The 10566-nt window shown below is 47.7% G+C and overlaps 1 protein-coding gene across 1 annotated transcript; it reads right to left on the bottom strand.

Moving 5' to 3' along the window:
- Positions 1-2033: 2033 nt before the first annotated feature.
- Positions 2034-3683, bottom strand: HOXB8 (homeobox B8). Its single transcript, NM_204911.2, is given in 2 exon segments — positions 2034-2390; positions 3222-3683. Coding segments are annotated over 2 exon segments (726 nt in total). The 5' UTR covers positions 3643-3683; the 3' UTR covers positions 2034-2085.
- Positions 3684-10566: the final 6883 nt, after the last annotated feature.

Raw genomic sequence — 10566 nt, 5'->3', positions numbered from 1 at the left:
ATTTCCCGGCTCCGAAGCACTTTTTTCACGAGGCCGTACATGGTGCCCCCCCCCCACCCCCCCCTCCAACCCCCCCGTGACCCTCTCCCCCTCTGCGACCACCCCTCAAAAGACAAATGTCTGATTGATACCTAATAGTTCCAGGCTCCTTCTTTTTTTTCTCCCCCCCCGAATGCCATTCAGCTCTATATCTCATTTATTCCAATGCCACGGGCTTTGAGTTTCGTATTGAGCTGGCATTTGCTTTTCTTGTTGCGAAAAATAAAGGCTGTACAGATCCCTTGTTTAGCGCGTCAGCGGTTCTGCGGGACTCAATTACAGTTATAGGAAAGCGTTACCAGCTGGCTGATTTGCTTTCTGCTGGAGAAGCAAAGAGACCTTCCAGATCAGCTTCAATTTTCCTTTTCTTTTGGTTGGGGGGAGAGGGGTGGGGGGTAAGAAAGGAATAAAGTCTTACTGGCAGGAACAGCAGCTCAGACAATGGTGGATGTGCCGTTAGGATTTGCACCGGTTCTCCTTTCCCAAGGTTAAGTTGCAAGGGGATGTGTGTGCATCCCCACGCCCCATCCGCGTTCCCTTTGCGACGGCAGGAGAGCAGAGAGCTCAGCTGCACCACTTCGGCACACAGAACAGAGTCGGGGGAGAGGTGGGGGGGGGGGGGGTAAGGAGAGCGAGGCAGAGCCGGGCTCCATCGTGCAGAGAAAGCTTTGGGAGCGGGGGAGAGAGGGCAGAGAGAGAGACACAGAGAGAAAGAGGGGCAATGAAAACACACGTTACCTTCGGGATGGCTTTCCACACATCTCCCAACCTGTCACCACGCATGAACAGTTAGAAACAACAACAAGAGCAGAAGCCATCGCTGTGCCCCCCCCCCCCCCCTACCCCCCCCCCCGCCCCTTCCCCGGCCCCTGCCCGGCCCAGCAGCGGCCCAGCATCTCTCAGGCAGTGCGGGCTTTGATGGCCGGGGCTGCAGCTCCCACACAATTGACTTTTATTTCCTTTCTATCAAAGTGGTCCTGGAGGAAATGGAGCAGGGTAAAAGAATGATGTCACGGAATTCTCGCTTGTAAACTTTATTGTAACTTTCTTCCGCCGCTTCCAGGTTTAGACAATAGAACAAAGTGATGAAAGAACAACAAAATATATCATTAGTTCCCCCAATAAAGTAATTCACGTATACAGTATACATTCTTTTTCACAGTTAACCTAAGGATCACTTTACAACTTGCTTCACTGTGCGCATGCTAACTAAAGGAGAGAAAAAACGCTTTTTTTTCGTGGTCTTTTTTTCTTATTTTTTTCCCTTATTTTTCGCTTTTTTTTTGTTTTTGTTTTTTTTTTAAGAGACATTTAAAAATCGTAAACAAACAAACAAACAGAAAAGGAAAAAATCCCGAAGCGAACAAAAGTACAGAGGGAAGGAAAGTAAAGAGAGAGAGAGAGAGAGAGAAAGAGAGATAACTATAGCATAAATAGGCAGTTTCATGTTGTTGGGATGTTTGTCTCGATAGCTACCTCCAGTACATACAGATAAAGCGCAAAGAAACATTAAAAACAAAAAAAAAAGTGGAAACTAATAATAATTAAAGGGAAAAAAAAAAAGTGCACGAATGTAATTTCACAGAACTCCTATAGCATTGAAAGCTATGTTAACCAACCCCCCCCCCCCCCCCTCCCTCCACCCCCCCCAGGAAAGAAGAAAGAGACAGAAAGACAGAGAGGGAGAGAGAGAGAGAGAGAAGATTTCACAGTCATGTTTTACATAAGCTATTGCGTTACACTACCACTAGTTAATAACTGGCAAAAGGCAGGGCAGAGCTCCACGGCGCTTTTGCATAACTGTTCATTGTATCAAAGGATAATCAGGAAAGTGGTGCTTACAGCTATATTGTTTTACAGCAATAAAAGGGTTTTTTTTTTTTCCCTTGTTTTTTTTTTTTTCCCCTTTCTTTCTCTTTTCTATGCACTGTTGGTCCCCCCCCCCCCCTCCCCAACACCCCTCCCTTACATTAACTACCATTAACGTGGGGCTCGGGGGCTCTTCTACCCCAGCAGCGCTCTCCTTTCAGTCCTCAAAACTCCTTTTTATTTCTTGTCCGCCTTCTGTGCTTCCCCTTCCTCGTCCACCTCCTGGGCTCTTTCCATTTTCTGTTTTTCCAGTTCTTCCTGCTCGCATTTGCTGCTGGGAAACTTGTCTTTGTTGTTTTCCTTTTTCCATTTCATCCTCCTGTTCTGGAACCAGATTTTGACCTGCCTTTCTGTCAATCCCAGGGCATGCGAGACCTCGATCCTCCGTTTGCGGGTCAGGTAGGGATTAAATAGAAATTCCTTCTCCAGTTCCAGCGTCTGGTAGCGGCTGTAGGTTTGCCTCCCCCTCCTCCGTCCAGCGGCTGCTGGGGAATTGCAAAGGTTGGGTGGAAAGGGGAAGAAGAGGAGGTTGAAAGATACATAAACCAGGCTCGGGAATGGGCACACACACTCACACACACACACACACACTCACACACACACACACATAGAGGAGGTTGGGGGGGGGGGGGGGGGGGGAGAAAGGACTCGCAGAAGCGAGGCAGGAAGCAAAGAGCGAGAGGAAAGGCTGCTCTATGATATTATAAAGGGGGAGATGGTTCGAAAGGAACAGGGTGATGGTGGTGGGAGGGGGGGGAGGGTCACCGCGAGCCCACTCCGAGCAGCCCAGCAAAGCCTCCTCCACTCGCGCACTCCTTATTACCCGAACAACAACAACAACAGCTCCGGCTCCGGGGGATGCAAGGGCACAAAAAAGAACCGCAGCCCGGGGAGAGCGAACAGCACCGCCGAAATCCCGAATCAAACGCGAAACAAAAAAATGAAGGGGCTTTCTTAAGGCTATAAAAGTGCCATAAACTTTAAGGACGTTTCCTTCCACTGAAAGCCCGGCTCGTTCAGCCCCCAGAAGAAAAGGGCTCCTTCAGGGTAATTAAACTATAAAGCAATTTACAAGTGCAAAAGTTTACCCCCATAAAGCACTAAAATACAGTCATTGGGGAAGAAAAGGGGAGCGAAAGAAAGAAAGGGAGAAAGGGAGAAAGAAAGAAAGGAAAGAAAATGAGAGAGAGAAAGAAAGGGGGGCAGAAAGAAAGAGGGGCAGAAAGAAAGGAAGAGGGGCAGAAAGAAAGGAAGGAGGGATACTTTATGGGCTCAGGAAATGCCTCTTCGTTGTCCTTCCCATCTCGCCTCACCTTGCGGTCGCATCCAGGGGAAAAGCTGGGTCGGAGAAGGGCTCTGCTCCGAGCTCTCCGCCTCCTCTCCAAGGCCGCTGGCAGCAAGCTTGCAGTCCGTGTACTGCACCAAGTCCGACTCCTGGGCGCTGAAGAGGCTCTGCCTTTGCAAAGGGTCGTAGCCATAGAAGTTGCTCGGGTCCCCATGGCACGCCACGGCGCAGGGATTCTGTTGGTAAGGGGAGCTGGAGAGTGAGGATGCTCCGTGGTAGAACTCCTGGATTTGGGTCGGATGCTGGAAGGTGCCCCCCGTGCTGGGTCCGTACACCACCGTGGGTCTGCCCCCAAGATCCTGAGCGAACCCGCAGTCATAGTAATTGGGACGCAACGAGTCCCCGGTTTTGTATTTGGAGAAGAGTGAGTTGACAAAATAGGAGCTCATCTTAATTTAAATAATAATATTTGTACGGAGGAGGAGGAAAAAAAAAAAAAAGAAAGGAGAAAAAAAAAAAAAAAAAAAAGAAAAGCCAACCGAAGCAAAGCACGGGAATCTATTAGCAAAAAAAGAAAGCGCTAAGATGCTAAGCGACGACAGTTTGTGATTTCCAGGAATATAAAAGGAGGATATAATCAAAACTCTAAGCCTGCATGGCACTGAATTCTTTCCTCCCCCCCCACCCCTAAAAAAAAAAAAAAAAAAAAAAAAAATCGCCACTTAAAGAGTTCTCGCTTTACATTTCCAAGAAGAGATGCCAGTTCATAAACAGTTTTCAGTGATTTACTTCAGCGCAAATGAGTTGTTTCATATTTTGCAGTGTCTTTTCATGATCATTTGCATCTATTACCAAAACCTCATCCTATTGGCTTCTCCTTACTCCACACGGACTCTGCACTGCATGATTGTGAAAGGAAGAGTGTGAGAGAATAAAGAAGGAAAAGCAAGCGAGGGGGAGCGAGAGAGAGAGAGAGAGAGGGAGCGGGAGGGAGACGGAGAGGAGGTGGGGTGAATATACGGATTAAATATGTTTAACTACCTACATTAATGAGATATCGCTCGCCTCACAACAAATCACGCACCTCGACCACCCCAAAGATTGATTTTTGGGGAGTGCTGGAAAATGAAAGAGAAGCGCTGCCAGTCGTTAATTTCGAAATTTTAACGAGGCAGTTTTAGCCTTTTTAAATGTCAGGGTCGCTTTGGAAAACTGTAAAAGAACACGATTTAATTGCTAGCAGTTTTAAAAGGTCCTATAAATGTAATTGGTATTTTAATACAAGTTATCAAATCATACAGCTTCTTACCCTAAACATATTTTAAAACAAACGAGGTAGTCATATTTAACATTTTAATGATCAATTTCCTTATTATTGATAAAGGTTTAACTATCGCATGAAGGGAATTGCATTTGTAATAGCCCCAAAAAAGGCTGTAAACTGTTTAACAAACTATAAAACGCCATAAAGCCGGGGATGTTGTTGTTGTTTATACCGCACTACATAAAAGCCGTTAGGATTTTACGAGTTCTTTCCTCTACTGCTATAAAACAGAGGTTTCGATTGGACTCGTCCGCATTACGGCGAGATGTGGAGGTGTCAATATTGAATTAAAATGATTATGGTTTTTCGTATATAACATTGACTTTTGGTGCTTCTCTCGCAGCCCCCCCCCCTCCCCCCCCCCCCTCCCTCGTGCCCTCCTCACGCCGAGGACTCCTCAAAGATGTGGTCGGGGATGATTGCGAACTCCGAGTATTGTTTCTCTTATCACCTCCGGAGCAGAACCTCTATGCTCGGTCACTGATGGCCGCTTCCTCACTTCGCCCCCACCTCAACAACTTCTCTTTTTTGTTGTTGTTGTTGGTTGAGACTTATCAGGAAAGATGGGGAGAAGAGGTTGGGGGGGGGCGGGGGGGGTGGCAGAGGGGAAACGAGAGCGAGCCCGTCTGTTTTATGGGCGTAACAGCGGAGCAAACTCACCCCCTAAGATGCCAACGCTGCGATTTCCCACCATCGAAAGCACACAGGGGGTAGATTTGGAAATCCATTTCTCGCACTCAGCAAATATATATTACGGAGACGCATTCCAGCTAATAACGGCCCCAACCCCTCCCACCCCAACGCTGTCCCCCTTCGCAATGCCCGCTCCGCTTTCCGACCCTTCCTCCTCCAACACAACTCAAAGGCACTTCCAAACACTCCGCTTTCCCCCCTCGTCCTGAGATCCCCGCTTTGCTCTGCAGCCGCCCGCACGGCGTTGGGTGAAGCAAAGCGTAGAAAAGCCCTTTTCCTTCAGCTTGCCTCGAGCGGAGGGGCGGTTTTCAGCCGTAAACAACGTGAAAAGGAAAGAGGAGAAAAAGTTGCCCTGGTTTTGGTCACTTCGTTTGGGTGGTGGTAAAAATGCCTGCATTAAAATTGGCGGTGGGAGCTGGCGGGGAATGAAGGTACGGGGGAAGAAAGAGAGGAAGGGAGAAAGAAAGAAAACAAAGATAATAACGGAATAAAACTTTAAAAGCACCCTTAGAGAAATAATTTAAGTAAACACGTTTCGCCTCTTTTGAGCAGGGATAATTTGAGCCGAGTCTAAGAGCCTTTTCAAGTAATTATTGTTGTTGGAGTACTTGCAGTGGTATAATTAAGGCTTTTCCCCCCCTAAAAGGCAAGTTAACATTTTATTTTTCTCCACACTTTTATCGTCGATTGAGCAGATTTTGGTTTCATCTTCGCACATAAAAGCCCAGAAATGGTGCGCGTAAGGAAACAGAGCTGAACAGCGCAGCGTAGGGATGCGCGGTGCTCGGATTTTCAACGCAGCAAAACACTGAATTGGCCAAAGAAAACCCAGCAAAGGTTTCGCGTCCCTCTCTGTGCCTTTGCAGCCGTTCCCGCACCCACTGATGGTGGTAAAATTAAAACCCACAGCGGTTCCCATTCCTAAACGGAGCCCCGAGAAGGAGAGAGGGGAAAGTTGTTGTTGGAAGTTCGCGTTTTAGAAAGGGCGGTAGGATTTTATGGTCGTGATGTGACGGTAACTCATCAATGCACTGCAAATCAATACTGATCTTAAATCACTCATCTACTGTACTCAGATTCCCGATGAAAGGAAAATGTTTCTATTCTAAGGGGGGGGGGGGGGGGGGGGGGGGGGAGAAGGAAAAAAAGCCGAGCGGGTGCGGATGTGTGTGGGGTGTGTGCGGGAGAGGTAATTTATAAAGACCCAACGGAGGAGAGATTTATTGGGAATCCACGGGAAAGGAAGGCAAAAGAACGGCCCCGAACCCTCTGTTAGGTAAACCTTAACTTTACGCTGCTCTGCGCTTTCACGGGAGCACGAGGGCACGATTTCCCCCCGTCTGCTTTATTACTATTATTATTATTGTTGTTTTATCCGCATCTCTTCCCACGTGCGTCTCATTGGATAGGTTTGAGATGGAGTCTCGAGGTGTTGAGACTTTCCCTCTTTGGACAACGCCTGGAATCGCTGCGAGAGCCGTTCCCGTGTGCGCATCGCTGTAACTTTGGGGCGTTATTCAGCAGAACGCTGCAGATCGGGGAACGGTTTTCCCCGCACAACTTCAGCCAAAGCAAAGCCGCATCGATTCGAGAGGAAAACTCTCCTGCCACGTTTGCCGGCTTTTCGTACTGCGTTGTTATCCGGGGCTGAACGGAAGGGTTGGAGCGTCTGCACGGTGGTTGCTTTGTAGATGTGATGGGGGGGGAAATAAGGCCGAAATAAAAGTGAATTAATAGGGCTAAAAGTTTGCGTTTTGGTGCTGTTGCGTTAACGAAGGAATTACGCGCGTTATAAAGCGCTGTAAGTTCATCGTGTTTGAGATCGACTATTTTGTGACATTTAAGAACAGTTCAAGCTTGTTAAGTGGAGTCTTTGGGCATGAAGAAGCGGCAGCGCTACCAAAAAGAGCAAGAGCTAAATTCCACAAAGCGCGCTTTTGGGCGATGGTTATGAATCTAAAACGTATAAAACGAAGAGCTGAGATCGCACAGAACATCCTAACGGCCAGGGTACAGCGCCAGGGAAAAATATCCCGATGCTGCGTGCCCGTTTCTGCCCTTACTCTCCAATCCACTCTCCTTTTCAGTCCTCCAAACGTAAATCTTCGGTTTGGAGACAATTAAGTTGTCCTCCCACCTCCATCCGAACTCGCAGAAGACAAAACCGATACATTTTCTCCCCTTTAAATGAACATTGAAAATAGATGCGTGTCCCACCTCTCACTCCATCCCAGCCGACAGATTAACTCCCCTCCTCTATTTTTTTTTTCTTTGAGCATCACACAATTCACCCTCGGAGGAAAAAAAAAAAAAGAAAGAAAGAAAGAAAAGAAAAATAGATGTAACCTATAAAATCGGCAAAACAGCTATAATTAATCCTATATTTTATGCCTCGGGATGGTTCCTGCTCGCCAGCAGCGGCGCGGTGCTGCCGCTAATGAAATCAAGGTGTTGCGCGGAGCACCGCCGCGGGGCGCGGGGGGCGCGCGTCAATCGTGGAGCAATGGCGCCACCTCGCGGCCAAGCGCGGTACTGCAGCGCTGCTGGGGGTGCAGGGGGTCTCCGTGCGGGGCAGAGTTGGGTTTGGGGGGCATGGAGCTGCCAAGGAAGGGAGGTGGGGAAGGGAGAGGGCAAGGAAAAGAAAAATGGACTTCGTCCTCCTCTCTTCGCAGCGTTGGAGTGTTGCGCTCCGAGAGCCCCATCATCCAGCCGCTCTGCTAGCAATAAAAGAGACAAAATGGGGTTGCTTTTGAAAACCACTATTGTTTCAAATTCCGAGACTAAACAATTGGTCATTCTGCTCTGGAGGGGGAAGGCCAGGGCTGTAAACCGATAAAGAGCTTCCCAAGCCCAGACGTCTCGCCAGAACTTGGAGTGTGTGAGTGCGGGGGTGCCCCTGGGTGTGTTGTTGTGTGCACGGCTCTGCATTCTGGCAGCCTGGAATTGCTTTAAAGAAAGAGAAAGAAAAAAAAAAAGAGAGAGAGAAAAAAAAAAAAAAAGAAAGAAAAGGGAAAAAAAAAAAAAGAACAAAGGGTATCATCCAGAGTGCGGGATTTTCACGGCAACTGCAGGAGAAGAATAAATTAGCCAAAGTCCCTCCCCACCTTTTCTCTCCCCCCAACTTATCTCTTATTTTTTAACTCCCCCCTCCGTTAGGAAAAAGCAAAGCAAAACAAAACAAAACAAAACAAGAATAAAGAAGGGAACTTTATATGCGACCGAAGCAGAAATAAGAGCATTTACGCGTTGGGTTTCCCCACATTCCCAAGTCGTTGTAGTAATTTAGGAGTTCCTGAAAGTTTTCTTGCACTGTTTGCTTTACAGCCGTTTAGTTCCTTAACCTTCAGAAATTTATACCCTATAAAGTTTTATAGCGGTCATATTCTTTTATTGCAGCACACTGCACTGAATTTTCCTTTTTTTATGACAAGTTCCTTCCCTTTCTCTCTCTTCCTTCTGTAAGCTCTGAATATCTTTTTTTCTTCTATTGTTTTCTTTTCGTAGCTGCCCCAAAGAAAGGATTTTCTTCTTTAAAAAAAAAAAAAAAAAAAGTGAAAAATTGCCCTTTAGAGCGCCCATTATGTTAAAAATCAGTGGAAAGAGATTTTGGGTTGTATTTCTCACTACCTGCTTCCCGCAGGGCTGAGCGGGTCTTAGCTTCTGTTTGGTTTTGTTTTGGTGGGGTTTCTCATTTTATTTTACGTATTTTCTTGTTTATTTCTTTAATAGAGAGATGCACTTTCCCGGCACTTCTCTCCCTCCACGAGCAATAAAACGTCAAACGAATTTAGAGGCGGAATTACCTCTCGCTGAGCCCACGGCAGAAGGAGCGGAGTGTCAAAGCCGAGGTGATGCCAACGGGGTGCGGTGTCCCCGTGTTGCTTCGGGGTTTCTGATATCCCCGCGCATAGAGGTATAAACGGAGACCGTCAAACCGAGCGCGCCCGTCTGCCCGCGCTGCCCCACGGCTGATGTGAGGATGCAAAGACGAAAAGCTTCCAAACGAACCAACAAACAAGCGAGGAAGCGAACTGCAGCCCTGAAAGGGAATCGGAGAATAACGATCTCCGAGTTGCTACCATAAAAAAAGCGGAGAGAAAGGAGAGAAAAAAAAAGAAGATTTAGAAACGCATCGAGGCTGCAAGAGACCGAGTAGGCACTTGCTGCACCGGAATTATTTCCGTTTGTCTCTTGGAGCTTTTTTTATTCTTTTAACCTAAGCAGAAATGGATTCTGATAATACACTTAATGAGGCACTAAAGAACGCGGAAAAACACCGAGAAAATATTTCTGGAATTTTAGGCGAAGCCGTATAACACAATGACATATTGGGGCTGTTGTTCTCAGATCGATTTTTATTCTGGAGCATTAAACATCTGCGGAAAATACACCCGGGCTGACGCTACAAAAGGCTTTTCTTCCCCCTCCCAACATTTTAAGGTCTATTTCCTAAAAATCAAAATTAAAAGAGAACAACCAAACCCGCGCTGACGTTTCTAATTCTATTATAACCAACAGCACCCCGATGTTATTTGAAACATAACTGCCCTTTAGTTTAAGGAAGGGGAGAAACTCATCCTGGTGGCTGCTGTGTTGCCAATGTCAATGAGATGGGTGCCCTCCCGAACATCCACTGACACGGATTTAACCAAACGCTCAGCTCGAAATGTGGGCACATCAACCCAACACGAGGCACAGCCGAAGCTCCTTCACCCTTGAGAAGGACCAAACAAAACTGAAATCGTTGCCTGGTTTCCATACACCTCCATCACCTCTCCCAGCAGAGCATCTCTATTTGTATAGATATATACCGTTTTTTGTTTGTTTGTTTAATAAATCCGGATTTAGGGCTACAGTTCTGCCGCCGCAAAGTTTCTTCCCAGCTCCAAATCTCTCTCCAACAGCTTTTCTGAGCGCGGATTGGAGGAAAGAGAGTGGGGGCCGTGGGCACAGGTGGGAGTTGTGTTGTGCTCTATCAACACTTACACCTGGAACCCCTCCCTCCCAACCCAGCCCCTCCCCCCCCCCCCCCCCCCCCCCCCCCCCCCCCCCCCCGAGTTTCCATTCCCAGAGGAGCTCCTGAAGAATGGAACGTTTCAAACGGGAAAGTTTGGGCACGAAAACAAACTTGGGGAGGGAATGGAATTAAACACTACAGGTCTGGTTTCTGGTCGAGCGGAGGATTTGGTTCCCCCCCTCCACCCCCCCCCACCCCATCCCCCAGTTCACGAGGAACTGAACTGATGCGATCCTCAGCGCTGCTCCCAGCCCTTATCTCTGCATCGAGGGGGGAAAGGGGGAGGGAGGGAAGAAAGAAGGGGGGGGGGGGAACAGGAACACTTTCGAAAGTCTGCCT

The sequence above is a fragment of the Gallus gallus genome, chromosome 27, assembly GCF_016699485.2.
Source record: "Gallus gallus isolate bGalGal1 chromosome 27, bGalGal1.mat.broiler.GRCg7b, whole genome shotgun sequence".
Lineage (NCBI taxonomy): Eukaryota > Metazoa > Chordata > Aves > Galliformes > Phasianidae > Gallus > Gallus gallus.
Note: the sequence above shows the minus strand (reverse complement) of the source record. Positions and strands in the feature narration are given on the sequence as shown.